This window comes from Phaseolus vulgaris, chromosome 1 (assembly GCF_051622355.1).
Source record: "Phaseolus vulgaris cultivar YP4 chromosome 1, ASM5162235v1, whole genome shotgun sequence".
NCBI classification, from domain to species: Eukaryota; Viridiplantae; Streptophyta; class Magnoliopsida; order Fabales; family Fabaceae; genus Phaseolus; species Phaseolus vulgaris.
The window spans coordinates 9,898,401-9,925,205 of NC_143498.1; the positions used below are offsets into that span (position 1 = coordinate 9,898,401).

General features: G+C 34.3%; 1 protein-coding gene and 1 pseudogene across 1 annotated transcript; one reads left to right on the top strand and one right to left on the bottom strand.

The window, feature by feature from the left end:
- Window positions 1–15,684: 15,684 nt before the first annotated feature.
- Window positions 15,685–19,310, top strand: LOC137815478 (uncharacterized; annotated as a pseudogene).
- Window positions 19,311–24,915: 5,605 nt separating this feature from the next.
- LOC137813483 (chalcone synthase 1B) lies at window positions 24,916–26,398 on the bottom strand. Its single transcript, XM_068615773.1, has 2 exons — window positions 26,156–26,398; window positions 24,916–26,027 (listed from the first exon to the last, which is right to left on the bottom strand). Exons 1-2 carry the CDS (start codon window positions 26,331–26,333, stop codon window positions 25,036–25,038), a joined length of 1,170 nt encoding a protein of 389 aa, XP_068471874.1. The 5' UTR covers window positions 26,334–26,398; the 3' UTR covers window positions 24,916–25,035.
- Between the last annotated feature and the right edge of the window lie 407 nt (window positions 26,399–26,805).

Consider the following 26,805-nt stretch of genomic DNA (forward strand, 5'->3'; position numbering starts at 1 on the left):
CAGCGGTATGATGTTGAACAGATATGATCAATAGTTGCCAATGATGCCTATATAACAAATTAGTTAATTAGTTTCTCTTATTTCAATAATTTATTATAACTTATTTAATAAATAAGGACTTACTCATGGATGTACGGAGCAAAATAAATTTGTTTTCCACCATTCTTTAAGGCATTGGTGATGTATGTTTGTGTTTCCGACTTCTTGTTTCCAATTAATTGAATGACTTGAGGGTCTAAAAACCCATATATATTGTGTTTCCCCTCATCCAAGCATAATCCAAAAAGATACCTAAATTTCAATAAGTTAGTACTAATATATTTAATAAATCAAAAGTATAAAGATTTTAAAATTTGAACTTACATAATCCATAATTGCACAACTGTTATGTTAATTTCTTGATCTCCGGATGCAAGGTCCAACAAATCAGACATGTGAACGTACAACGGTAGATTACTATGCCTTCCAAAAACATTGGCATCCCATGGAACCTCTAAGACGGTTGTATCTAAAGCTGTAGCAACTTCCACCAATGCCGCCAGAGGATCGTCAATGGAGAATATTTTCTTCTTTCCCAGAGGCAGTTTTGTCTTAGGTTGCTGCTACTCATCAACAAACAAACAAATACTTAAATTAGTTAGAATGTAATATATCTGATATATAATTCTATTAGTATTAGTGTAAAGATATACCATAGAGTTTATAGGTCTGACGAGATGTCTGGGCCAGGCAACGAAAGTATGTAATGCCTCTGCTACAATTGTGACCTCTGATGTCGGCACAGGAACTGCAACATCACCATAAAGGACCTTCTCCACAGTGACCTTCATGAAATTAGAAGGAAGAGGCACATTGTGTAACATTGCGACCCCTTCATAACACTTACCCAAGGCAACGAATCGAGTCAAAGAATTACACTTAACATATAACTCGCATTGGCTAGTTGAGCCAAAGTCATCTCCCAATAGATCAACCGCCGAACAACTCCCTTTAGTGCAGACTTTCTTAATAGGAGGCGGAGGTGGTTCATCTTCTACCATAGTAGGTGGTTGCTGAGAGAGTCCTAAACCCTCCAACCGCTTTTTGAACTCCCTTTCCATTCGCACATTAAAGTCCTCCATGAAGCTTTCTTTAAGCTCTTGAGTTACCTCAACCTTTAACTGCTCACGTAATTGTAGTAAATACTCTTGGCTAGGTTGATTGGACGATTGTTCCTTGCTATGTGATGAAGGTCCAAAGTATGACCGAATCCTAACCCCATATCCAGCTACACGAACACATCCTGGGTGCTCAGGTCATCCGAGAGCAACATTAAGAATATCATTGCGACCACATGGATTAAAAGTCCCCTGTGTTGATTGCTCAGCAAGAGAATCCTAAAACAAATGAAAAGAAATTGTCAAACTTGAACACATTGAATTTAAAATAACGCATAAAAAACATATTTCTTACAATTCGTTCAGCTGTTTGTTCTGTAGACTTAGAACTCCATGTCCCTGATGGGTTTATACGGGCACCCTTCCACATCTCATGTCGGGGTGGTGGAGATGGAGGCCTTAAAGAATCTACACTATTCATTTTCTCAATGGAAGTAGAACGTGCTTTAATCTTTTCTTCAAGCATCTTCTGCTTTAACAACTTATAACCACCACGGGACCATAAGTGTGGGGTATCATTATCTGCCTGAATGGCTTTTGCTTTCTTCCGAACCTCCTATCATAAAATTCAAAATTTAATAATACGTTAATATAAACTATATTCAAATATAAAAGTGATATTAACCTGCCATTTTTCAGTTTGTCGAATCTGCACAAACTGCTGCCAAGTTTCTTCATCAAGGGATGCATATTTTGCACAAGGATTTTCTTCTTTCCTTTCACCATATATATAATCTGTTGTCAATTTTGATTTGAACTGACGAAACTTGACACCCACATCAGAAAGAACCTTCGCTTTCAAAGTTTCCACATTCGGGATCTTGTAATGCGTCTACATTATTTGAAAGAATTAGTTCATAAACAAGAACAAAGTATAAAAGAACTTTAGATTAAACAAAGTAAAAACAATTACATACCAGAATATCTTGCCAAATCATGTTTTTCTCGTGGTCAGTCACGTGATCCCAGGACTCAGTTAAGATATAGATCCTTTCACGAGACAGTACTCCGAAATAACTCCTATATTTCTTTGCATATTGCCCAGTGGCCACACCAGTGTGGATATCAATAGACAAAGGTATTTTGTCATCTTTATTTATCTTCTTAAACATATTCTTTAATCTTGTAGGTCCTCTACCAGTTTTTGAACGAGAAACTTTATCATCTGTCATGTTCATGTTATCAAACAAATATGATAAGCATCAAGAATATGAAATATAATTAAAATGAAATATATTGTAAAACTAAACATGAATCACATGCACATACAAATATATATTCCTTCGTCATGATCATTTCGAGTTGCATGTACAACATCAACAACATCCTCATACTCTTTATTGATGGTCGTTCTTGTAAGTGATTCAATCTCACAAATGTCATTGTTTGTATCTTCTGGGTCATTATGTTGCTTTTTTCCATGTAGCACAACAAACCAGTGTTCAGACGTAGGATCTTGGATATAGAAAACTTGGGAAGCTTGATGTGCCATTATGAATGGTTTGTCATGATAACCTATCTTTCGAAAGTCAACCAAAGTCATTCCTGATTCATCAACTTTGACACCAGTCTTATTGTCAACCCACTGGCATTTGAAAACAGGTACAGTAAACTTGGTATAATTAACTTCCCAAATCTCTACTATGACACCATAATAAGGCATTGATCCCACAACAGGATTTTCATCCTTTGCAGTTGAAAACTACATAGACTCTGCTTCCAAGGTGACTCCGCTATTTTGCACTGTACTCCTATCATCTCGAGACTTTGTGTAAAACAAACAACCATTTACTTCATAGCCAAAACAACATAAAACATCAAACTTGAGACCGTTTGCAAGCCATGTTAATGTTTCAGATGCTGATGGATCATTCATTATTTGTTGCTTAAACCATGACATGAAAGTTTTGTTATGCTCAATTAACACCCATTTTTCTGATTCTCTTGGATTTTTATATTTGACAATGTCTTTGTGTGTATCCAAGTATGGTAACACCTCATCAGTGTTATTCAAGATATACAAATGTGCTTGCAGAACCTCTTCTCTAGATTTGCTTATGACATGTACACCTTTTGAAGATTTACTTATCAATCTACGAGAGTGCCAACCTTTTTCAGGAACTCCTATACATTTGGCTTTTTACAAGTACTCAGAACAAAACTCAATAGATTTTTCAGAAATGTATCTTTCAATAATGGAAGCTTCCGGACGACATTGATTCTTCACATATCCTTTCAAAATCTTCATGTATCGTTCAACTGGATACATCCATCGCATATAAACTGGCCCACACAATCTGATTTCTCTTACAAGATGAACAACCAAGTGTACCATAATATCAAAAAAAGATGGAGGAAAAAACATCTCAAGTTGACACAAGATAAAAATTATTTCTTCTTCAAGTTCATCCAACTTCTGAGAGTCAATCTCTTTACTACATATGGAATTGAAAAATGAACATAGTCGAGTGATTGTATGCCTAACATTTTTTGGTAAGATTCCACGAATAGCCACCGATAGTAATTGTTGCATTAGAACGTGACAATCATGTGACTTTAAGCCAATTAGTTTCAAATCATTCATATATACAAGACTTTTCACATTTGAAGAGTAGCCTTGTGGTACCTTGACACCTTTCAGACATTCACAAAAACTTGTTTTTCTCTTTCTTTGGCAAAGTGTAACATGCTGCAGGCAAGTATGTACGTTTACCAACTTCTCTCGGTGCCAATTCCTCTCGTATATTCATCTCAATCAAATCCAGACGTGCATTCACACCATCCTTTGTTTTGCCTTTAATGTTCAGAAGTGTTCCTATTAGACTGTCACACACATTCTTTTCTACGTGCATTACATCTACACAGTGTCTGACATCTAACTTACACCAATACGGAAGATCAAAAAAGATTGATCTCTTCTTCTATATTTCATTGACAGTTTGCTTCTTCTTCATTTTTCCAAAAGTCACATCAACATTTTTTATTTTTTCGTAAATTTCAACACCACTTAAGGGAGTGGGAAAAATGTCATGTTCTTGGTATCCGTTAAAAGCTTTTTTCAATCTACGATACGGATGATATTTCTTTAGAAATTTACGATGCCCAAGATACACGGTTTCTTCCATGTTTCAACTGCTCAAATGATGTCTTCTCTTCACATATTGGACATGCTCTATGGCCTTTCACACTATAACCTGACAAGTTCCCATATGCAGGAAAGTCATTTATAGTACAAAATAACATCGCATGCAATCGGAAAGATTCATTCTTAAACGCATCAAACACATCAACCCCTTCATTCCACAATAACTTCAAATCTTCAATCAATGGATTAAGATAAACATCTATGTCATTTCCAGGTTGTTTTGGACCAGAGATCATCATAGATAACATCATGTATTTGCGTTTCATACACAAAGCAGGAGGTAAGTTGTAAATCACTAACAAAACAGGCCATGAACTATGAATCCAAGTCTTAAGTTTCTTGATTCTTTTCCAAATTCAGGAAATTCTTTATCAATATTCTTCCACTGCAAAGAATCAGCAGGATGACGAAGTAGTCCCTCACATTTTCTATTATCACGAAGTAGTCCAAACGCTTAAGCCTTGGAATTATTAGAAGATACCAAACAACCTTAGCAGGAGGACCTTCCTTTGTGAATTCATCAATTTCATCATTCTGACCAACTTTAACCTTATAACGTGACAATCTTCTTAAATCTTCATACTCATTTCTGTATAAAATAAAATTGTTAGGACATGAATGTATTTTTCTATACTCCATACCCAATGGACAAATTATTTTTTTTGCCTCATAATTTCGATTGGGCAAGGTATTTCCTTTTGGAAGCATGTCCTTAAGCAATTGAAGCAATTTTGTAAAACTTTTGTCAGTCCATCCATTCATTGCCTTCAAATTCATCAACCTTAACACTGCTGATAATCGTGTGAAGGTAGTTGAACCAGGATACAAAGGAGTCTCTGCATCATTAGACATATTTTCGAAAACTGCATTAGCAAAAGATTCTGCTCCCACATCACGAATCATGTCTTCTAATCTATCATCCATTGAGAAATGAACTTCCTCCGAAGCTCCACGCACACTTGGCAAGTCTAACAACTCACCATGCCACGTCCATGTTGTATAACTTTTCAAAAATCCATCACACAAAAGATGTTCTCTAATTTCAGGAACACTCAATATCCTTCCATTCAAACAATTGACACAAGGACACCTTATTCTTACTCCATTATGATTACTAATGTCATTATGTGATGACTTTTTACGGCAAGTGCACCGCGTTTGTCAGAAGTAATAATTGTCCCTAAGGACGGATATCGATCCCACAAAGAACAGTGAATCATCGAGTACAATATTCGCTAAATATAACAACAGAACAATAAAAAAGAGTGTGAAGTGATTATGTTGGCACTGATCAATAAGAAAACAAACAAAGAATTAGTTGCTTCAATTGGAAAAATTGGGATTAAGTTTCATCTCTCTCACTCTCATGTATTTTGATTAGCATGTTAATATTAAGTTCTTTAATTGAAATTGATGCCCGTATAAAAATCATTTATATCGATTCCTCGCATATAAAATCCTTAAGAATGTTCCCTAACTATCGATCCCTCGCATACTTATAAGAACAACTTAGAACGAAGCTCAGACGTTTAATAGCAATTAACATTTCAAGTCTATTCCTAGCACTCAAATATGTTAAGTATTGTTGTTTAGGTCCGAACCATAAAAATACCTCCCGGTCAGATTTAAGATTCTCAATTTGTCACGGAGAATTAAAAGTAAAACAACAATACCAATAATCAATCAAGAACTGAATATTAATATATAAAATATCACCTCAATACATAAGAGTTTGAGCAGATTACTCCCAATCCCAAAGGGTAGAATTAGCCACGCATACTTCTATCACCTTCCATTCTCCCAATTGGGTTACAATTCACTCTATGGTGTTTTCCTCTCAATCTGGCACCCTAAGGTTGAGCCTCTAGCCCTCTATTTATCCTAGTTTTCTAGGGTTAGGTTGTTTATTGTGTCGCGCTAATGGGCTAAATGATAAAACATAAAAAGGCCCAATCTTTCTTTCTTTCTTTTTTTCTTTCATTCTGGGACCTTCTATCTTTATCTTTTTGGCTCAAATCATTCATCTTTAATCCAAATCTCCAATCTTCCTCAGAAATCTGCAATTAACACCAAATTTGGCAATAAAATACTCTTATTCAAATAAAGATCATAAAAAATGTAAAAAGGTATAAATTCATAAATTAGGGATTATTTTATATGTAAATTAGCAATAAATCCTCATAAGTGCCTATATTTTAATATGAAATATTACTGAAATTAGACACTTATCACTCTCCCCAACTTAGAATCTTGCTTGTCCTCAAGCAAAGTAAATGAATATATTTGAATTTAAATATCAAACAGCTTAATTCACTAAACAACAGATCAAATTAGAAACTTATGATGCTTCCAAATTCAAATATAGAAAATTATAGACACAATCAATTTCCAGGATCAAATCAAAACAAATAAATGACAATTCATCAAGGAATATCTTCTCATATGCTCACGGGTAAGTGTTTCTCTATATTTTCACTGAATCATAACAAATCACAGTTGCTTTTCATTTCATCTTCAAATCACAAACATATTAGAAACATGAATCTTGAGGTCTTTTCCAGGGTTGTAATGAGGTTGGGCTTCCAAAAAATATTGGTTTTTCTTAGATAACAAAATGCACATATTAAAGAAGAAGAACATATCTACAATTCAATTATAGAGAACATATATGTTATCTAATTACCACTTTCTTTCGATGTCACATTTTCCCTCATTTTCTTTCTGACTTTTCATGATTTTCATGAAATTTTTCTATCTTTATTTTCTATTTATTTTTATTCTTCTGTTCCTTTTTTTTTCTTTTCAATAATAGGAAAAGATTCTTCCTATTTTCAACTTTTTGACTTTCACAATCAGAACCAACCATTCCCTTTTCTATATGTATTGCATCTATGTTCTCCTTCCTTAAACATGCTAAAGGGTAGGAAATTATATCAATAAAGGTTAAGGTGCAATATTAACAAAAAAATTCTTGGCCCAAAGGGGATAAAAAAAAATGGAATTCTAATATAAAGGTTGGCTTTTTGGCCCTGGCTCCTAATTAACACAAACAAATGCCTCAATCATCTTCATGCTCTTTTATGATGCAACAAAAATAAAAATTAAGCAACCACAACTGTCAATTCATCAGTAAAACTCTCAAAACTGTTTAAGGTTCACACACTCACTTGGTTTAATTGGTCTCATTCCTTTTTGTCTTGTCATTATCTGTCCTAATCAATTATCCTGTTAAATTTTCATGTATCATAATTTTAACTACATTTGAATATGGATTCAATCATATTTTCTTTTCTAACCTGTGTCTAATTCATCTCACTATTTAATATTTAAACACAAATTCTTTTTTCCACAATTCAAAATTAATATTCTAGTTCTTTTTTATTTGAAAAAAATAAATAAAATAAACTAGAAAACAAACAAATTAAAACTGAAGTTTATTCAAGAAAGATAATTCAAGACTTAAAACTAACAAACTAACAAAACAGGAAATTTATTCAAAATAAGCAATATAAACAAACTAAACAAATAAGCAAATAAACAGAAAACAAAATAACCGAAAAATAAAATAGATAAAATAAGACAAAATTCAAATAACTAAAAAGAAAAGAGAATTAGAAAGATAAAACCATATTTTTGCTCAATCCTCTCTTCTTAAGAAATCATCCAGCTTTTTGTTAAGATCTTTATCTACAGTCTTTGCTTCATTTGCTGGATCTGCCCCCTAAATAATAAAACCTGTCCCCAGGTCAAAATACATAACATAGGTTGGGTTTCCCTTGAAATTCTCCATGGTTTACCAGTTGGTCTTATTTGATAGAAGTGATTGGCTAGACAGAATTTCCTAGCCACTTCATTATTAAAACCATATGTTCACCCTCAACTGGTGATAGGTACCGTCATCATCATCTCTCAGTCTTTTCTAACTTCTCTCCTTGCTTCTTTTTTCTTTATTTTTAACTTCTATTCTTCTGGGTTGTCTTCTCAATTGTATAAAAACTTGTTTTCTTAATATCATAAGACAACTCAAGCAAAGATTAGTATAACAAGTAAATAGTTTTTTTTTTTTTTTTTTTAAATGAAATAAAGAAAACAGAAAATTTAAAATAACAAGAGAAAGAGAAATAAATAGTAAATGAAAAACAAAACAAGAAAAACAAAAACTTGCTTAAATAAAAACTAAAAAATAAATAAAATAATAAAACTATAATTTTTAACAAAAAGAAAAATAAAATAAATAAAAACAAGAATAATATATAAAAACTAAAAATATACAAAATAAACGAAATTAAATAACTAACTAAGAAAACTAAAACAGAATATATAGATAAAAAAAACAACTTGCGTAAAATAAAAACTAAGAATGAAATCAAAGAAAATAATAAAACTAAAAATAAAAATAAAAATAAAATAAAATAAATAACTATTAAAAAAAATGAAACAAAAATAAAACAGAAACTAATAGTAATAAATAATAAATAAATAAAAACTACGTAAACTCTAAATAAACAACTTAAGCTAAACGTAAAAATAAAATATGATCAAACAAAATCCAAATAAAAATAAAATAAAAATATAATAAATACAAAAATAAAATAAAATAATTACAGTAAAAAAAAAATAAGTAAATAATATAAAAAAAAATAAAGAATAAAATAAAATAAAATATAACAAAACAAAATCAAAACAAAATAAAATAATTACAGTAAAAAAAACTACGTAAACAATATAAAAACAAAAGAAGTAAAAAAAAAAAATATAACAAAACAAAATCAAAATAAAAGAAATAAAGTAAACAAATAAAAAAAAAACTTTAAAAAAAATTAACATAAAAAACAGTTTTACAAAAATAAAAATAAACATATTCACATCTAAAAAAAAACATTGTACGTATTCAAAACTAGAGAAAAAAACAAAATCTTTACAAAATAATAAAAAAATCTAGAAAAAAAAAACAAAATTATTCACATCTAAAAAGAAAAACAAAATATTTACAAAAATATTCAAATTAAAAAAAATAAAAACTAAAAAAAAATTATTCACATAAAAAAAAATAGTTAGTATATTCACAATATTTAGGAAATTATACTCAACAAATCAAACCTGTCCCCGGCAACGGCGCCAAAAACTTGATGACTTTTTACGGCAAGTGCACCGCGTTTGTCAGAAGTAATAATTGTCCCTAAGGACGGATATCGATCCCAAAGAACAGTGAATCATCGAGTACAATATTCGCTAAATATAACAACAGAACAATAAAAAAGAGTGTGAAGTGATTATGTTGGCACTGATCAATAAGAAAACAAACAAAGAATTAGTTGCTTCAATTGGAAAAATTGGGATTAAGTTTCATCTCTCTCACTCTCATGTATTTTGATTAGCATGTTAATATTAAGTTCTTTAATTGAAATTGATGCCCGTATAAAAATCATTTATATCGATTCCTCGCATATAAAATCCTTAAGAATGTTCCCTAACTATCGATCCCTCGCATACTTATAAGAACAACTTAGAACGAAGCTCAGACATTTAATAGCAATTAACATTTCAAGTCTATTCCTAGCACTCAAATATGTTAAGTATTGTTGTTTAGGTCCGAACCCTAAAAATACCTCCCGGTCAGATTTAAGATTCTCAATTTGTCACGGAGAATTAAAAGTAAAACAATAATACCAATAATCAATCAAGAACTGAATATTAATATATCAAATATCACCTCAATACATAAGAGTTTGAGCAGATTACTCCCAATCCCAAAGGGTAGAATTAGCCACGCATACTTCTATCACCTTCCATTCTCCCAATTGGGTTACAATTCACTCTATGGTGTTTTCCTGTCAATCTGACACACTAAGGTTGAGCCTTTAGCCCTCTATTTATCCTAGTTTTCTAGGGTTAGGTTGTTTATTGTGTCGCGCTAATGGGCTAAATGATAAAACATAAAAAAGGCCCAATCTTTCTTTCTTTTTTTCTTTCATTCTGGGACCTTCTATCTTTATCTTTTTGGCTCAAATCATTCATCTTTAATCCAAATCTCCAATCTTCCTCAGAAATCTGCAATTAACACCAAATTTGGGAATAAAATACTCTTATTCAAATAAAGATCATACAAAATGTAAAAAGGTATAAATTCATAAATTAGGGATTATTTTATATGTAAATTAGCAATAAATCCTCATAAGTGCTATATTTTAATATGAAATATTACTGAAATTAGACACTTATCATTATGCTACGCAAATTGTAAGAATTCTTCAATCCCTTTTTCGTAAGCATCACTTATCCTTGGTGTATTAATCCAACTTTGATCCATAGAATTGGTAAACTAAGAAAATCTAAATCAAAATTGGCGAAAGTCAAACACCCACAAAATCAATGTATTCCATATAATCAAATGTAGTATCTTATTCATTATAAACCTAAACCAACATTGCCGAAGGTCGGACACCTCCGGACTCAGAATCAGTACGTTTAATACGTAAAGACAATATGTAATTATTAAAACCTAAACCAACATTGCCGAAGGTCGGACACCTCCGGACTCAGAATCAGTACGTTTAATATGTAAAGACAATATCAAATCATTAAAATAATATCTAACAATTATTAAAGCAATATATATATAAAATAAAATTTAATATATTATTAAATAAATAAATAAAATACTAACCTGGAAATGGAGCGAAACAAAAGTGGCAGACAAAGTTGGCGCCTATCCGCGGGAATGCGAAAATGTTGTCACGGAGACTTACAAGGCAGAGATTAGGCGGAAACAAAGTCCACAAGGAATGACAAGTGCGGCGACGACGAGGCGCAGCTGTGCGGAACCGCAGAGGTGGCGAGCCGCAGAGGTGGCGAGGCACGGTGCGGCGGTGACGATGACTAGAGAAGAGCGCGACCCACGACGGCGTAGGAAGCCACGACGGCGGTGGCAGAGAAGAGCGCGACCCACGACGACGCAGGAAGCCAATGAAGGCGGAGATGCGCACGACGGCGCGAACCAGCAGTGGCAGAGTGGAGCTTAGTCCACCAGTGGCAGAGGGGAGCGCTCGATCTGTGTTGTTGCGGAGCGCGCGGAAACGTCACCGGTGAAGCGTGGAGGTGACGTTTGGCTTAGGAACGGCGGCACGAAAGCTGTGAGAGTGAAGAACAAGAGGTAAAGTGAAGAGTGAAAGAGACGCGACTGGTTTTCCAGTTTTTTAAGCCAATCACTACAAAAAAACGTGTATAATGCGGCGGTTTTAATATGGCGGTTATTAATAACCGCCACAATCTGCCGTATAATACGACATTTTAGTAACCGCCACAATGATCCTTTAGAATATGGCATTTTTAACTGCCATAATTATCCTTCAGAATAAAATTCCCGCGTTTGCTTTCCCTTCTATACCATTCCTCTTTATTTTCATTTAAAAAAAAAAAAATTTGTTGAAAATTGATATTGTTTTTGAAACCGTGCCTCCCACTCTTTGGACAAGCCTTGTCTCCCACTTTGGAAACCAACGTCTTCCCCCTCTAGTGTCTTCATGAAACCAACAACATTTTCTCTTCCCCTTCTTTGGAAACCAGCGTTGTCTCCCACTTTGGAAATCAATGTCTTCTAGTGTCTTCATGAAACCAGCAGCGTTTTCTCTTCCCCTTCTCCGCTAACGCAACCTTCACGACCCACGAAACCCTCAGGCGACCTTCACGAAACCCTCTGTCCGCCATTGCCGCCTCCGCTCAAGGTTGTTCCTCTGACCTTCAAGAAACCCTAAGTCTGCCATTGCCGCCTTCGCGCTAGGTTGTTTCAGGTTTGTGCTCACGAAACCCTAAACCTCTGTCTTGGGAATGTATTGTTTGAAATTGTTATAGGTTAAAATCATTAACAGGTAAAATCACACTATACTTCTCTCTTTGCACTTGCACACCATGTATATGTGAAAAGTGGTTAGCAGATTTGGGATTCGTTGGTGGAAGGAATGCTCATTATCTCTCAATGAGATCTTTTTCTTCTTTAGAAACCAATAACTTAGTTGGTTTGGATTTTGTGGTTCTGTTCAGCACAAGGATCTCTTAATTCACTTTGAGAGTTTCCATATCACTCATTTAACCGTTAAATAGAATCAAGTCTGGAAGGGCATATGGGTCGCAATTGTTCGAAGCATATGGGATCAGAGAAACCTGATTGTGTTTAAACAAGGTCTACCGGACGCTGATGAAGTCTTCCATTTAGCTCAATTGGCCACTTGGTTATGTCTGAAATTTGGTGCGGCTCCTTTTACATATTCATACTCGGATTGGATTCTTAACCCAAACATTTGCTTGCAAAGTTACTGATATGGAGGTGGTTGTTGTATCTCATGCCAAGTATAAGTATTAGGTTTTAAGGAGAAGTTGGGGTGTTGAAGGGTGGAAGGATGTGAGGATAGGATGATAAGGCGCTCCTGGTTCAGAGCAGGTGCTGGCTCAAGGTGCTACTCCAAGGGTGATCGGGTTTGCTAGGTGGCTTCCAGGTAACTCTGATGCCAGACTTGGAGCTAGAAGCCGATTGGAGGTGTAAAAGGGAGGTTTGAAGCTGTTTGATGTTAGACAAAGAATGTTGGTGTGGTTTGTGTAGGTCAAGGTAGAGTGGCAGTAGCAGCATTTGCAAGAAGCTTTAATTATGAGGTTTTGTGTGTGGAGCAGAGCAAGTGGTATGCACGATCACCTTAGGAGCTACATGGAGAAAGGATCTTGAATTTGGCTGCAGAAATTCTGTTTTAATCATTCAATTTGTTGGTGTGTATACGTTGGAATGTAAAAGTACACAAATCAAATTGTGGTATGCTGCTGGAATGTAGAATATAGAAGAATGGAAGTATGGTTGAAAGAATGCTAGCAAGGGTGTAGGGCGTTTGTGTTGGGTATGCAGATGAAATAAGGAATGGAACACTGTTAATGAACCCTGCAGGTGGCCATGTAAGGTATATTGGATGTCAACAACCGTTGCTGGTTCATGCTGGGTCATGGAAGATGAAGAATGTCAAGTCACTACATATCAGTAAACTAGCGTGTGGACAGGAGGTTCAGCTTTGGATTCAAATTCTTAGACGCTGCCACAATCATTTTTATTATACTTGGTTTTACTGCACAAGTGACATAATGAGTGCTGAATTGTGGTATTGAGGGGACCTTAAACAATAGTTTCTTTAGACCATATGTGTAGGTTTTTGGGTTGGTAATGATCGGGGTAAAAGGAAGAGGCCCGTAATATTCCTGTGGAAGAATCAATCAGATTTATGATTTGATAAAAGTATATGCCCATCAAATGCTCCATCAAATAAATTTATGAATAAACTAGATGTAAACAACGTGGAAGCAATGACTTTTTTTCTGTGCATGTGATAAGTTGCTTCACAAGAATTTGCTTAAACAGTGACAGTGATCCATTGGTTTTTTTGTGTTGGGTTTGGTCCCAAAGCAGTATAGGAACATGAAGGGAACATGAATCTGAGTTATGGATTATATTGGATCCTGTAAGATAGAGTTTGGGTGAAGAAAAGCTAAGAAAGTGGGAAAATAGGACAAATGAGAAGCCATGCATGGTCCTAACTAAGTGGCTTGCTTTCCACGATGCTGCAGCGTAATTGGGATTGGAGCTTCAAATTTGGTCATTAGATAAGATGAATAAACAACATTGAACAAAAAAACATTTACGTTACAAAAAGTATTTTATTTGGATCAATTGACACCATTGAACTCTATAAAATGAATTATCTCAACTTGTTCTTGTATGTCTGCATTGTTTAAAAATTAGATCTTAAAGGTTATTTTTATGTATTTTCCAATTTGTAACGTGTTATTTTTTTTTTTGTTTTCTTGCAGGTCTATTTTATTTCTTACACCATACTGTTCCAGGATAATATTGCAAATTCAGGTTCAACCCCAGGAATTTATTACAGGTTTAGCCATTTATTTTTATTCTACTTAAGCATGAGTCGGTTTTAGCCATTTGCAAGATACTCTTATTGTAGTTTTATTGTTTTTGAGCTTGTGTAACCACATTTGTATGTGGCTAACCTTAGATCTTGTGAAACCTTGAATAACTGGTTGTTAAATTTTGACTGTTAAAGCAAGTGTAACAGGAGTCTAGTTTTTTGTTTTTCAATTGTTTCGGATGATATATTATGTATAAAGATTGTGACATATTGAAATGTTTTCTTTAATTCATTTATATATAGGTCATTTATATATTAACAAACCCAAAAATTTGTATAAAAGTCCCAACAACACTTAAAACTTGTACTATGTTCAAAGACTTGAAAAAAAGCTTAAGCACGAGAAGGACCTTGCAGCAAACATCATTCATGATAAACATACTAAGATAACTAAAATTCTAGATAGTTAGGACGTGTACCTCTCTAACGATGGTCCAAGAAATATTCTTAATGCAAGGAGGAATAGTCAGCGAGCCCATATACTTGTAATACTGCTTGTAGAAAATTTTGATTTGCCTAGGGTCAACTACACCCACCATTCTTTTTGCTTCCGTGCTATTAGAAATGGCCTTTATATGAATGGTTAACTACAAAAAGCAAGGGTTCATGTCTTACTTCAACTTTTATTATATATTAGCCTTTACAAACTTAGACATATTCATGCACAATGAGAGACACAAAAATTTAATTTACCGATGACAAGAAAGAATTTGGTCTTCTTCCAATCTTGTACAGTATTCCTATCACAGTTGTTTGTCCAGATGGAGTTTCGTGCACTATGTGTAACTCTAGATCAAACCTGCAGTGCAATTCTGTCCTTCAGTATTTTTTACATGTATAAGGTAAATATTCCAGGTAACAATATACAACAAAGGCACAAAGCAACCACAGTGCATAAACCATGTATTTTTTTATGAAATATGCAAAGATTTATATGAAATTTAGAGCGATATTATCATAACTTAATTCTCTATAAATTTAAAAGAAGTATATGATTACCTTTTCCCATCTATGGTGTGTTCAGAGGGGGAATGTCAGTGACATTGGTTAAGCACGTACTTAGTTTCATTAATTTGAAGATGACCTGCACGTACTTAAATTTTGATTGCATTGTGTTAGCTTATAGAATGATAATGGTTATTTATAATGGTTATTTGATAATGGTTATTTATAGAATGATTAAGAAATTCATAGAGACAACAATTGATCCAAACCAACTTGCAAATTGGTTTGGATCTAACTTTATATTCAACCATCCAGATCTGTTTTGAAGCATATAGATTGGTTGTATAATTAAAATTTTGTTTGTGTGACCCATAAAATTTACCAAAAGCTAGTTTGGTAAATGTAGGTTCTGATTAACTATTTTATGTAGTTAACACATTTATGTAAGTAATTTTTTGTTATGGTGTTTTGTTTTGTAGTCATGCCAATTGATAAGAGTTGGATTTCTAAACCACGAAACACCATTGAATATGCAAATGGTTTGAATGAATTTTTGGAATTTGCATTTGGACATGCTAATGGTGTTGTCATAAAGTGTCCGTGTTCAAAGTGTGGTTTCAATAAGTGGCAAACAAGGGATGTAGTTCAAGAACACTTAACATGTAGCACTTTTCCTCAAAACTACCAAACTTGGTATATGCACGGTGAAGGACTAAGTGGAAATGAGGCTGTGGTTGTTCCAAGTGCGCATGTCATTGAAGATGTCATAGAATCTCATAATCCAATGGAAGACATATTGAACGATGCATTTGGGTTTGTGGGGCACCACGATGATCACATTGATGAGGGTACTCAAGATGATGGTGTACAAGATGATATGTTGCATGGTGAAGGAAATACAAACTTTGATGCGTTGTTGAAGGACAATAATGAACCACTATATGAAGGTTATACCAAGTATTCAAAGTTATCATTCATGTTGAAGTTGTATCATATAAAATGCATGTGTAGAATGAGTGATAAAGCAATGACCATGATTCTAAACTTGCTAAAGGACGCATTTGAACATGCTAAGTTTCCTAACTCATTTTATGAGGCCAAGAATGTGATTAACAAACTTGGTCTTAATTATGTCAAAATACCAGCTTGTCCAAAAGATTGCATGCTATATTGGGGTGAAGAGAATGAAAGCTTAGAAGAATGTAAACGGTGCAAAACGTCTAAGTGGAAAGATAAAGATAAGAAACAATATGCAAAGATCTTGCGTTACTTTCCATTGAAGTCAAGATTGCAACGATTGTTTATGAGTTCTAAGACAACTGAATCTATGACATGGCATGCATCAGAGGATAACCAGGATGGGTTGATGAGGCATCCTAGAGATTCCGAGGCTTGGAAAGCATTTGATGTATTACATCCATAATTTGCAAATGATCATCGAAATGTACGACTGGGCTTAGCTAGTGATGGCTTCAACCCTTTCGGAACCATGAGTACAAGCTATAGTATATGGCCAGTAGTCCTCATCCCATACAATCGTCCTCCTTAGGAGTGTATGAAGCAAACCTCTTTTATCCTATCCATGATAATTCCTGGAAAACAAATGACAGGAAACGACATTGATGTATACTTACAACCACTCATAAAAGAATTAAAGCAGCTCTAGTTCGATGGAGTGCAATCTTTTGATTATTCGAAAAAAGAAATGTTTACATTGCGAGCGACTTTGTTGTGGACAATTAGTGACTTCCCTGGCCTAGGCAATTTATCTGGATGGAACACGCACACTGGTCTTGCTTGCCCAACTTGTAACTTTGACACTGAGTCTTCTTTGTTGTATAGGGGCGAATACAGCTTTATGGGACACCGTCGATTTTTACATAAAGAACATAGATTCAGATTGAGTAGTTCTCTTTTTGACAGAAGAACTGAACTAAGGGAAGCACCAGAACATTTGTCAGGGTCAGACATATTTAAACAAGTTGAGGGTATCAATGTTACATTTGGAAAACCATTAGAACCTACGGATACAAGTAAAAGGGGTCGGGGAAAAAATGTTCTTGAAGTTGTTGGAGCAGAACAATGGAAAAAGAGAAGTATATTTTTTGATCTTCCTTATTGGGAGACGAACTTGTTACACCATTGTCTAGATGTCATGCATATTGAAAAAAAAATGTTTGTGACAATGTTTTGTATACATTACTCAATGACCCTAAGAAATCAAAAGATAATTTAAAAGCCCGAAAGGTACTTAAAGAAATGGGTATAAGGAAGGAACTTTGGCCAGATGAAAGAGGAAGATTTCGGCCAAGTGTGTTTTCATTGTCAAAACCAAAGAAAAAAACGTTTTTACAAACACTGAAAGATGTGAAAATGCCAGATGGATACTCAAGTAATATTTCAAGGTGTATTGATTTGAAAGCTGGAAAGATTTTTGGCCTCAAGAGTCATGATTGTCATATTCTTATGGAACATTTACTACCCATTGCCATACGTAATGTTTTACCAAACAATGTGACTGCAGTGATAGTAGAACTATGTTCATTTTTTCGACAATTATGTGGCAAAAGTTTAAGCCAAACCGAACTTGATAAACTTCATTCCTGCATCATTGAAACTCTTTGCCACATGGAAATGTTGTTCCCTCCTACTTTTTTTACAGTTATGGTGCACTTAAATTGTCACTTAGTTGGTGAGGCCAAACTTGGAGGCCCAGTTAATTATCGTTGGATGTATCCCATAGAAAGGTAAATGTTTTTGGCACACATAGATTTTGAAGTTTTTTTAAGCTTCATATTTGATTATCCTAATTGAAAAATTATTTTATAGGTATTTGGGACATTTAAAATCATATGTTCGAAACAAGGCACAACCTGAAGGTTCCATTGCCGAAGGATACCTAGCTGAAGAGGTTCTGACCTTTACCTCTGAATATATAGAAGGGGTTGAAACAAGAAGTAACAGACCTTCACGTGTGGATGATTCTTGTAATACAAATATGCCACAATTGAGTACCATTTTCCCACCAATTGGTAGAGTAGTAAGTGCCTCTTCAACTTTTGAGTTGTCAACCATGCAAAGAACTCAAGCACATCGATATGTTTTATTTAATTGCCCTGAAGTTACCCCTTTCATTCAGTGAGTGTTAACACAACTATAAATTTAATTATATTCAAAATGTGTCCTTAATGGAATCATTAGTAACACATTGGTTATGATTATTTCTTAGGGAATTTAAATGTCATTTGCGAAGGAGGTCTAGAGGGAGAAGAATTTCAAATATAGAGATAGAAAGGATTGTTAATAAGGATTTCATGAATTGGTTTACTCAAAGGGTACGTAGAAACTGTTTTTATAATTGTTTTATTAAAGTTTGTAACATATGTTCACACATTCAATCCTTATTTTTGTAGATTAATAACCCAGACATTTCAAGTACAGTGTCAAATGATCTTAAGTATCTATCTCAAGGTCCGACTCCACATGGTAGAAGATTTTATGCCTTCAATGTAAATGGATTCAATTTTAGGACCGAAAGTCAAGAACATGGGTTAAAAACCCAAAACAGTGGAGTTTACTTAACTTCATCAACATCATGTGTTGCAAGTATGGCTCATCAAAACATTAGGAAAGCGGATTTGGCATACTATGGAAAATTTAGAAGATATAATTGAGCTTAATTACTATGGTCGTTATAAAGTGACATTGTTCAAATGTAAATGGGCTGACACCACAAGAGATAGGGGGCTTAGAAAGGATCCGTGGGGTTTTACTTCTATTAATTTTTCAAGATTAATTCACATGGGAGATCGTGAGGAGCATGATCCATATATTGAAGCTTCACAGGCTGAAATGGTATATTATGTTAATGATGAAGTTAACAAGGATTGGAAAATTGTCGTCCACTTGAAACCACGAGACTTGTATGATATGGGAGAAGGAGATAATGAAGTTTGTGAACTGGAACCATGTCCACAACAAGATTTAAACCAATTTTTCAGCGAGTCTGACCATTTGCCATTGTTTAGGGATGATGAAGATGATGAATTATTAAACGAGGACAACAATGATCACGAACTTCATGAAAATGACTCAATGTCAGAGTAATAATAAGTTTGGTCTGTTAATAAAACTGCACATGTATGGTTATTGTTAGTTGCACATCTATTTGATTATGTACTTTGATATGCATTGTTATATCTTGTTTTTGTATTTTATTCTTTCCTTTTTATGTGCAGATATGCCTAAGCCTAAGAGGATTAAGAACTTGCTTAAGGCAATTGGTGGACATAGTTCAGACACATCTGTGAGGAACTATGTTCAACCTAATGACACGCCTCAAACTACACGTCAACAAATAACTAAATCTGGTCAACCACATTTTGGATCTCCATTACCACAAGCATCTGGACATACACCACCACAAATCTCAAAATCTACTCAACGACGAGATTTACAACCTACTTTTGAATCAGCAGCACTACCACAAACTGAGTCTACTCAACCACCAATCTGCACAATCTGCACAACCTGAAGGCACATCTGAGTCTGCACTACCACATACATCTGAGTCTACACTGCCACATACATCCGAGTCTACAGAACCATATACCCCTCTATCTGCACAACCGCATACATTAGAATCTGAAGCAGAAAGGGTGGCACCAAAAAAAGGCAGACATTCAAACCACTATTGGTTTGTTGATACTATAGGTAAAGATATGTTAATTTTGTTGTTGTGTTTTTCTTTTTCATTTAATTACTTTCATTGTAAATACCTTAATGTATTATACTTTATAGATGAGCATGGAGTTACTCAGAAAATGAAGCTCAAGGTTAGGGATGCTCATAATTTGCCCACTGGAACACGTGTGGTTGTCAACTATGATGATAACTTTCAACCCATTGGAGAAGCATGTGGTTTGCTTGCTGGAGTTTGTGGACAGCTAGCAGCAAATCATATATTGTTGCCTATAAGTTTTGAAAGTTGGTCATTTGTGCCTGATACTTACAAGGATACTATATGGGAGAATGCACTAAAGGTAATTGACCCTACATTCAATAAAACATTAAATATGTACATTCTTATTTCAGTTTTTGAATATATATGTGGACTAACTATTGTATTATTTGAAGAGTCGTTTTTGCTTCAAGGTAAATGAAGATCTCGCTAAGAGAGATGTTATGTTCAAAATTGGCAAATTGTGGAGGGAGTATAGATGCAAGCTCTGGAATGAATTCTATGACCCAGTGTTAAGCAGAAATGACTTAATAAAGAATGTTCCAGATGGTCTTAACATGGAGCAGTGGGCTATATTTGTGGATTATCCTCTCAAGCCTTCCACAGTGGTACATACTTTTCATTTCATATATTTCTCACTCAACTTGATTTTAAATTTGCAAAAACTGATTTCATTTTATTGTGTAGAAACTGTGTAACAGGAATAGAGAGATAAGAAAGAAACAAACTATTCCTCCTCACACTGGTGGAGCTATGGCATTGTCAAGAAGGAGGGATAATCTGGTATATTTACTTATATGTAGTTTTGTGAATTTGGCATATATTTTGATTTATAATATATTATGTATTTTTGTAATTATATTATCCTTTTTGGAATGTATAGAAAATTGAGACTGGTAGGAACATTGGCCGAGCTGAGATGTGGAAGATCACACACAAGAGGAAGAATGGCACGTATGTTAATGATGAAGCTATGGAGATTGGGGTAACTTCTAATTATATCAGTTTTGTATATACTGTTTTTGAGACATACTATTTTGGATTTGGATACTGATTTGGATATTGTTTTGGACTATTTTGGACTATTTTAGATACTGTCTTAGACTGTTTTGGATTGTTTTGGGTTATTTTGGACACTGTCTTGGACTGTTTTAGGAACATATTGTCTCTACCATGGGTATATATTGTTTTGGACTGTTTTGGATTGTTTTAGACTGTTTTGGATTGTTTTGGGCTATTTTGGATACTGTCTTGGACTGTTTTGGACACTGTTTTGGGAACATATTGTGTCTGCCATGAGTATATACTATTTTGGACTGTTTTGGGCTATTTTGGATACTGTCTTGAATTGTTTTCGATTATTTTGGGAACACTTTGTCTCTACCAAGGGTATATATTGTTTTGGACTGTTTTGAATTGTTTTGGGCTATTTTGGATACTGTCTTGAATTGTTTTGGATTGTTTTAGGAACATATTGTCTCTATCATGGGTATATATTGTTTTGGACTATTTTGGATTGTTTTGGGCTATCTTGGATACTTCCTTGGACTGTTTTGAACACTTTTTTGGGAACATATTGTCTCTACCATGGGTATATATTGTTTTGGACTGTTTTGGATTGTTTTGGGCTATTTTGGATATTGTCTTAGACTGTTTTAGACTGTTTTGGGAACATATTGTCTCTACCATGGGTATATATTGTTTTGGACTGTTTTGGATTGTTTTGGGCTATTTTGGATACTGTCTTGGACTGTTTTGGACTGTTTTGGGAATACGAACATTAAAGTTGGTTGCTTCCATTTTTATGTAGGATAAAATTGATGAGTTAATGCTGGAAAATCCAGAAACTGCATCACATATATCTCCAAATGATCCTGTTGGTGTCATTTTTGGAAAGGAGCATCCAGGGAGGGTCAGAGGACTTTCATATGGAGCTTGTCCTACCCTTTCTTTCAGGAAATCCACAACAAGGATAAGCAATATGAATAATGGTTCCTCTAGTGGTGGGTCTTCAACAAATGTTGAAGAAAAGGTAGAAAATATGGCAACTGAACTTGCAGTTGTAAGGAGCCAAATGCATACTATGCTAGCCTACATTACTTTTAGACCAGACGTGCCGGAACATTTTGCTGCAATGGCAACAAATTTGGTACAAGCATCTATTAATGAGGTATAAATTACTATACTTAAAATTTTATTATAATATTGTTTTCATTTATTTTTTAAAAATTGTCAATTAATTTTAAACATATTTTAACTTATTCCAGGCACCGGATGTTGCTAGTGGTGCTCCATCACCAAACCAGAATATAAGATCAAGTGGAGGGAGTAAGAAAATTAGGATTGAGAATTTACTTGTAATATGTTTAGAAAGTGAAACAATTTACATTTTGACAATTTAATTTACTTGTTAATTGGATTAGTTTGACATTATCAACTTTGTTCTTTCAATGAATGAATGAACTCATCTTTTGATTATTATATTTCTCAATTTTAATTATATTATGAAATTAGTTTATGTTATAACTTAATTATATATATTACGAAACATAATACCAAATTAATTAATATTATAAAATCAAATTATAAAATAGAATTAAATAAATTATTATAAATATTAAAAATAAAATTAAAGTTTAATTATAATATCAAATTAAATAATATTATGAAATCAAATTATAAAATAGAATTGAATAAAATTATTATAAATATTAAAATAAAATTAAATATTTAATATTTAATATTCGAATTATGACAGTTATAAAGTGTATTATAAATGTCATACTATACTATATTAAGTGGCGGTTAAAACTGTCACTATTTACGTAAGAATTGGTTTACCCAGTTTTAAAATTACGACATTTATAACTGACGTCAATTGCACGCTTAAAACCGCCACATTATACAATGCATACTATGGCGTCTGCTACAACGATTCTCATTTGACCGCCACATTAAACTTTGTGGCGGCAAGAATTCTGGCGGTACGCAATACCGCCACAGACGTATAATGCGGCGGTTAAAAACGCCAGTTTTTTACGAAAATAACTGCCGCATTATACACGTTTTTTTGTAGTGAATCAAAGACGGTTACTGTCGTTATAACTCCAAGGCTGAGGCAATCAAAGACGATTCCTTATGGAACCGTCGTTATAACTCCCAGCTCCACCTTATAAAGACAGTTCTTTACTGAACCGTCGTGATATGTTCCACTTATTTACAAAAGTGCCACCGTGTCTCTTATAACGATGGTTATTTAGGAACCGTCTTTGTTTAGAGTCGTTAATGAAGTTTTTTTGTATTAGTGAACCAAGAATGTTGATCTTGACAACCTCAAGAGCACACAACCCTTTTTGGCTTTACAACACCAGAATGTACACAATTCACAGAACGAATTACACTGTTACCGAATCAACTGAAATCAATACAGAGTAATCCTATTTCACTTCTCTCTTGAATATCCAAAGCTCAAAGTTCAAACTCAAATGCTTCAAAAAATCTTTGAAAAACTCAAATATGTTTTTCTTTCTTGTTGTTTGTTATAAAACATTAACAAACTATTTATAGTATTCAAATCTTGGTCAAAGCATTTAAAGCAAGAGCGTATTCAATTATGAAATCAATTAAATCTTTTTTAACAAACAAAACTGTTTTCTGTTAGGATTCCAAACAAACAATCAGTTGAAATAGCGAATCAATCGGTTGCTTAGGTTTGACAGCAAGTCAACCATCCAAAGCAGTTTTCAAACTTTTACAAAAACACCTAAGTATAAAACAATCGGTTGTTTCGACAAAACAACAGGTTGTTTCGAGAAAACAACAAGTTGTTTTTCACTTAGTTTGAAAAACACTTTAATCTTAAAAGATTTGAAAACACTTAAGCTTTAGATTCAACAAAGAGTGGATTACAAATATAATCTACCCCAGATCCTATTCTAAAGCACCTCAACAACAACAAGCACATTCAGCCTTCCATCAAACACAAAGGATTTGGATTCTTCAAAGCTTGAACACACTTGATTCAACAGTTCCTATGCTTCCACAACTCGTTTACCACTGCAATCCAAACCGCTCCCCATACATCGCCGGGAGCATTTCTGAGTTTGAACTGGGAAAAATTTAGCAAAGGAACGTTGTGAAACACGAACTGCACTCCAATCCATTCAAAGCAATGACTCCAAACTAGCCAAACAAATGTCCAACACCCTCCAAGCAGTAACGAGTGCAGAAGGCTGCGGTTTACACCTCCAAAACTGCTTATATACTATGGTATCCTCTCCTTCACAACTCCCCCTAAAACAATTATAAGCTGAATTAACCGTATAAGATACCACCTCCCATCCTTCCAAACCCAACTATAGTTATTATCCAACTCAAAACTCAACCGTGGAATTAGCTCGAAAATTTGGCTTTGTTAGTCCAAAATTTATGTATGTTGTCTTGAATCAAAATTGATTAAACAATAAAATATAAGTGCAGAGGAAACAAATAGTATTGATAAGGGAGATTTTCATATGGAGAGACTAGATCCTACCAAGTATTAGAGGTTTTTGGCTTCAGAGTTTTGGCATGATTTGGACAGAGCTAATCCTGTGGAGACAGGTCTAAGAATGTACGAAGAGAAGCTATTGATAGGCGCGTGGTTGAGCAATATGGGGTCCCATTTGCAATTCTATTGCAAATATATGGTTGTGGTAATGTCAAAGGTATAATATAACTAAACAAAACCTGTTATTTTATTCCATACATTTTTACTAAACAAATTCCTCTAAATTTTGACCATTTTTTTTCCATCTGTGCAGCTTACTTGTTGATGGCATTGATATTGGAAAGTTCACAATGAAGGTTATTGATGATGTAAAGAACAGTCAACAAAAATATTCATTTTCGATCATCTAACAACTGATACAGCATCAATGAACTTGCTTCTTTATAGTAATGTGACTTTTTTTAACAGAGAATCTCAATATATTTTCCATTTTAAAACAAAACACTCAACATAATTGAAATGCAAATGAGAAGTAATTGACAATAATAAAGAAAATTACACAAGACATTAGATTTGTGCCCTTGGTAAGAGGAATTTTGGATTTACAGCATGACACTACGCAGCACAATAGTCTCAATAGTGAGTCCAGGTCCAAAACCAAACAGTACTCCCCAATCAAAACCTTCTCCAGTTGTGGAAAGTTCAGCTTCTTTGGACTTGTTCCTCATTTCATCCATTATGAAAAGCACACAAGCACTTGCCATATTACCATACTCAGCAAGAACATGTCGACTGGCTCGCAGTTTTCCTGGCTTCAAACCTAACTTTTCCTCAACTTGGTCTAGAATTGCACGTCCACCAGGATGCACTATCCAAAAGATGGAGTTATAATCAGAGAGGCTTAGTGGTTGAAAAGCTTCAACAAGAACATTCTCAATGTTGTTTGAAATAAGATCAGGAAGACCCTTGAGAACATGGAATGTCAGACCAGCTTCACGAAGGTGCAATGCCATGACCTCTTCAGTATTTGGCACTATTGTTTGAGAAGTCCACACTAGTTGAAACAAAGGCTTCTCAACATTGGGTATTACGTCCGAACCAATAATGGCAGCAGAAGCACCATCTCCGAAGAGTGATTGCCCCACAAGGTTATCAACATGAGCCTCACTGGGGCCACGGAAGGTGAATATGGTGATTTCTGAGCAAACTAATAACACACGAGCACCTTTGTTGTTTTCAGCCAAGTCTTTGGCCAAACGAAGACCAGTTCCACCGGCATAACATCCTTGTTGGTATATCATGTAACGCTTCACATTGAGGTTAAGCCCCAAGAGTTTGGTGAGTTGGTAGTCAGCACCAGGCATGTCATTACCACTTGTGGTGCAAAAGATTAGGTGGGTGACTTTAGACTTTGGTTCACCCCATTCTTCTATGGCCTTTGTTGCAGCCTCTTTTCCTAGCCTCGCTACTTCCATCACTACCAAGTCTTGCCTTGCATTCAATGAAGGTGCATTGTGCTCACCAATGTTCGGGTGCTCCTTCAGCATCTCTTCTGTCAACTGCATGTATCGCTTCTTAATCATTGACTTTTTGCCTAAGGAAATATAAATGCAACTGAGTTAAGTGTGTTATGCATGCATGCTATGATTAGGGTATGAACCAAGGAAAAAATTAACCCAAACAAAAACAAAAGGAATATTCATGTATATATGATGTTATTACATAAGCGGTCGAATTTTTTTTTGAGCTCTGTCTTATGTTCACTCTTGGTGACACGAAAATAGTAGTCAGAATAGGTGCTTTGTTCCACACAGTTGAGAGGAGTAGCAGTGGCTATTGCCAAGATTGTAGCTGGGCGTTCTGCCCTTTGTGCCTTGTGGATCTCATCAACACTTGCCATTTTTTTCTCTAGAGCTTATAAGTAGAAAGAAGAAGAAAACGTGAGTGAAATGGAGTGGTGGACATGAACTTTAGACGATGGAAAAAGGGGTATATAAAGAAAAAGGAGGGAAAATGGGGCTCTATGACACACGTTGAAAGTGTTTTGGCAAATTACTAAAAATGGATGACACATATTACAAACTTTACCTTAGAATTAGATGCTGCCGACGCTTATTAACCAGGAAAAGGAATGTTCTTCTTTTTTTTGGAATAAAAAAAATGTACTTTCACAACTACAACTATATTATAATAATATTTATGATTAATGAGATAATTAATACAGTTATTATGTTTTTAAATTTAAATAGGTTTGTCTATATGACTTTGTGTAGATTAACTAGTATGCCGTCTCACATACGTAAGATTTTTTTATCACATAGATAACTTAAAAAATATTTTAATATTAGTTTTAACTAACTCACAAATTTGTG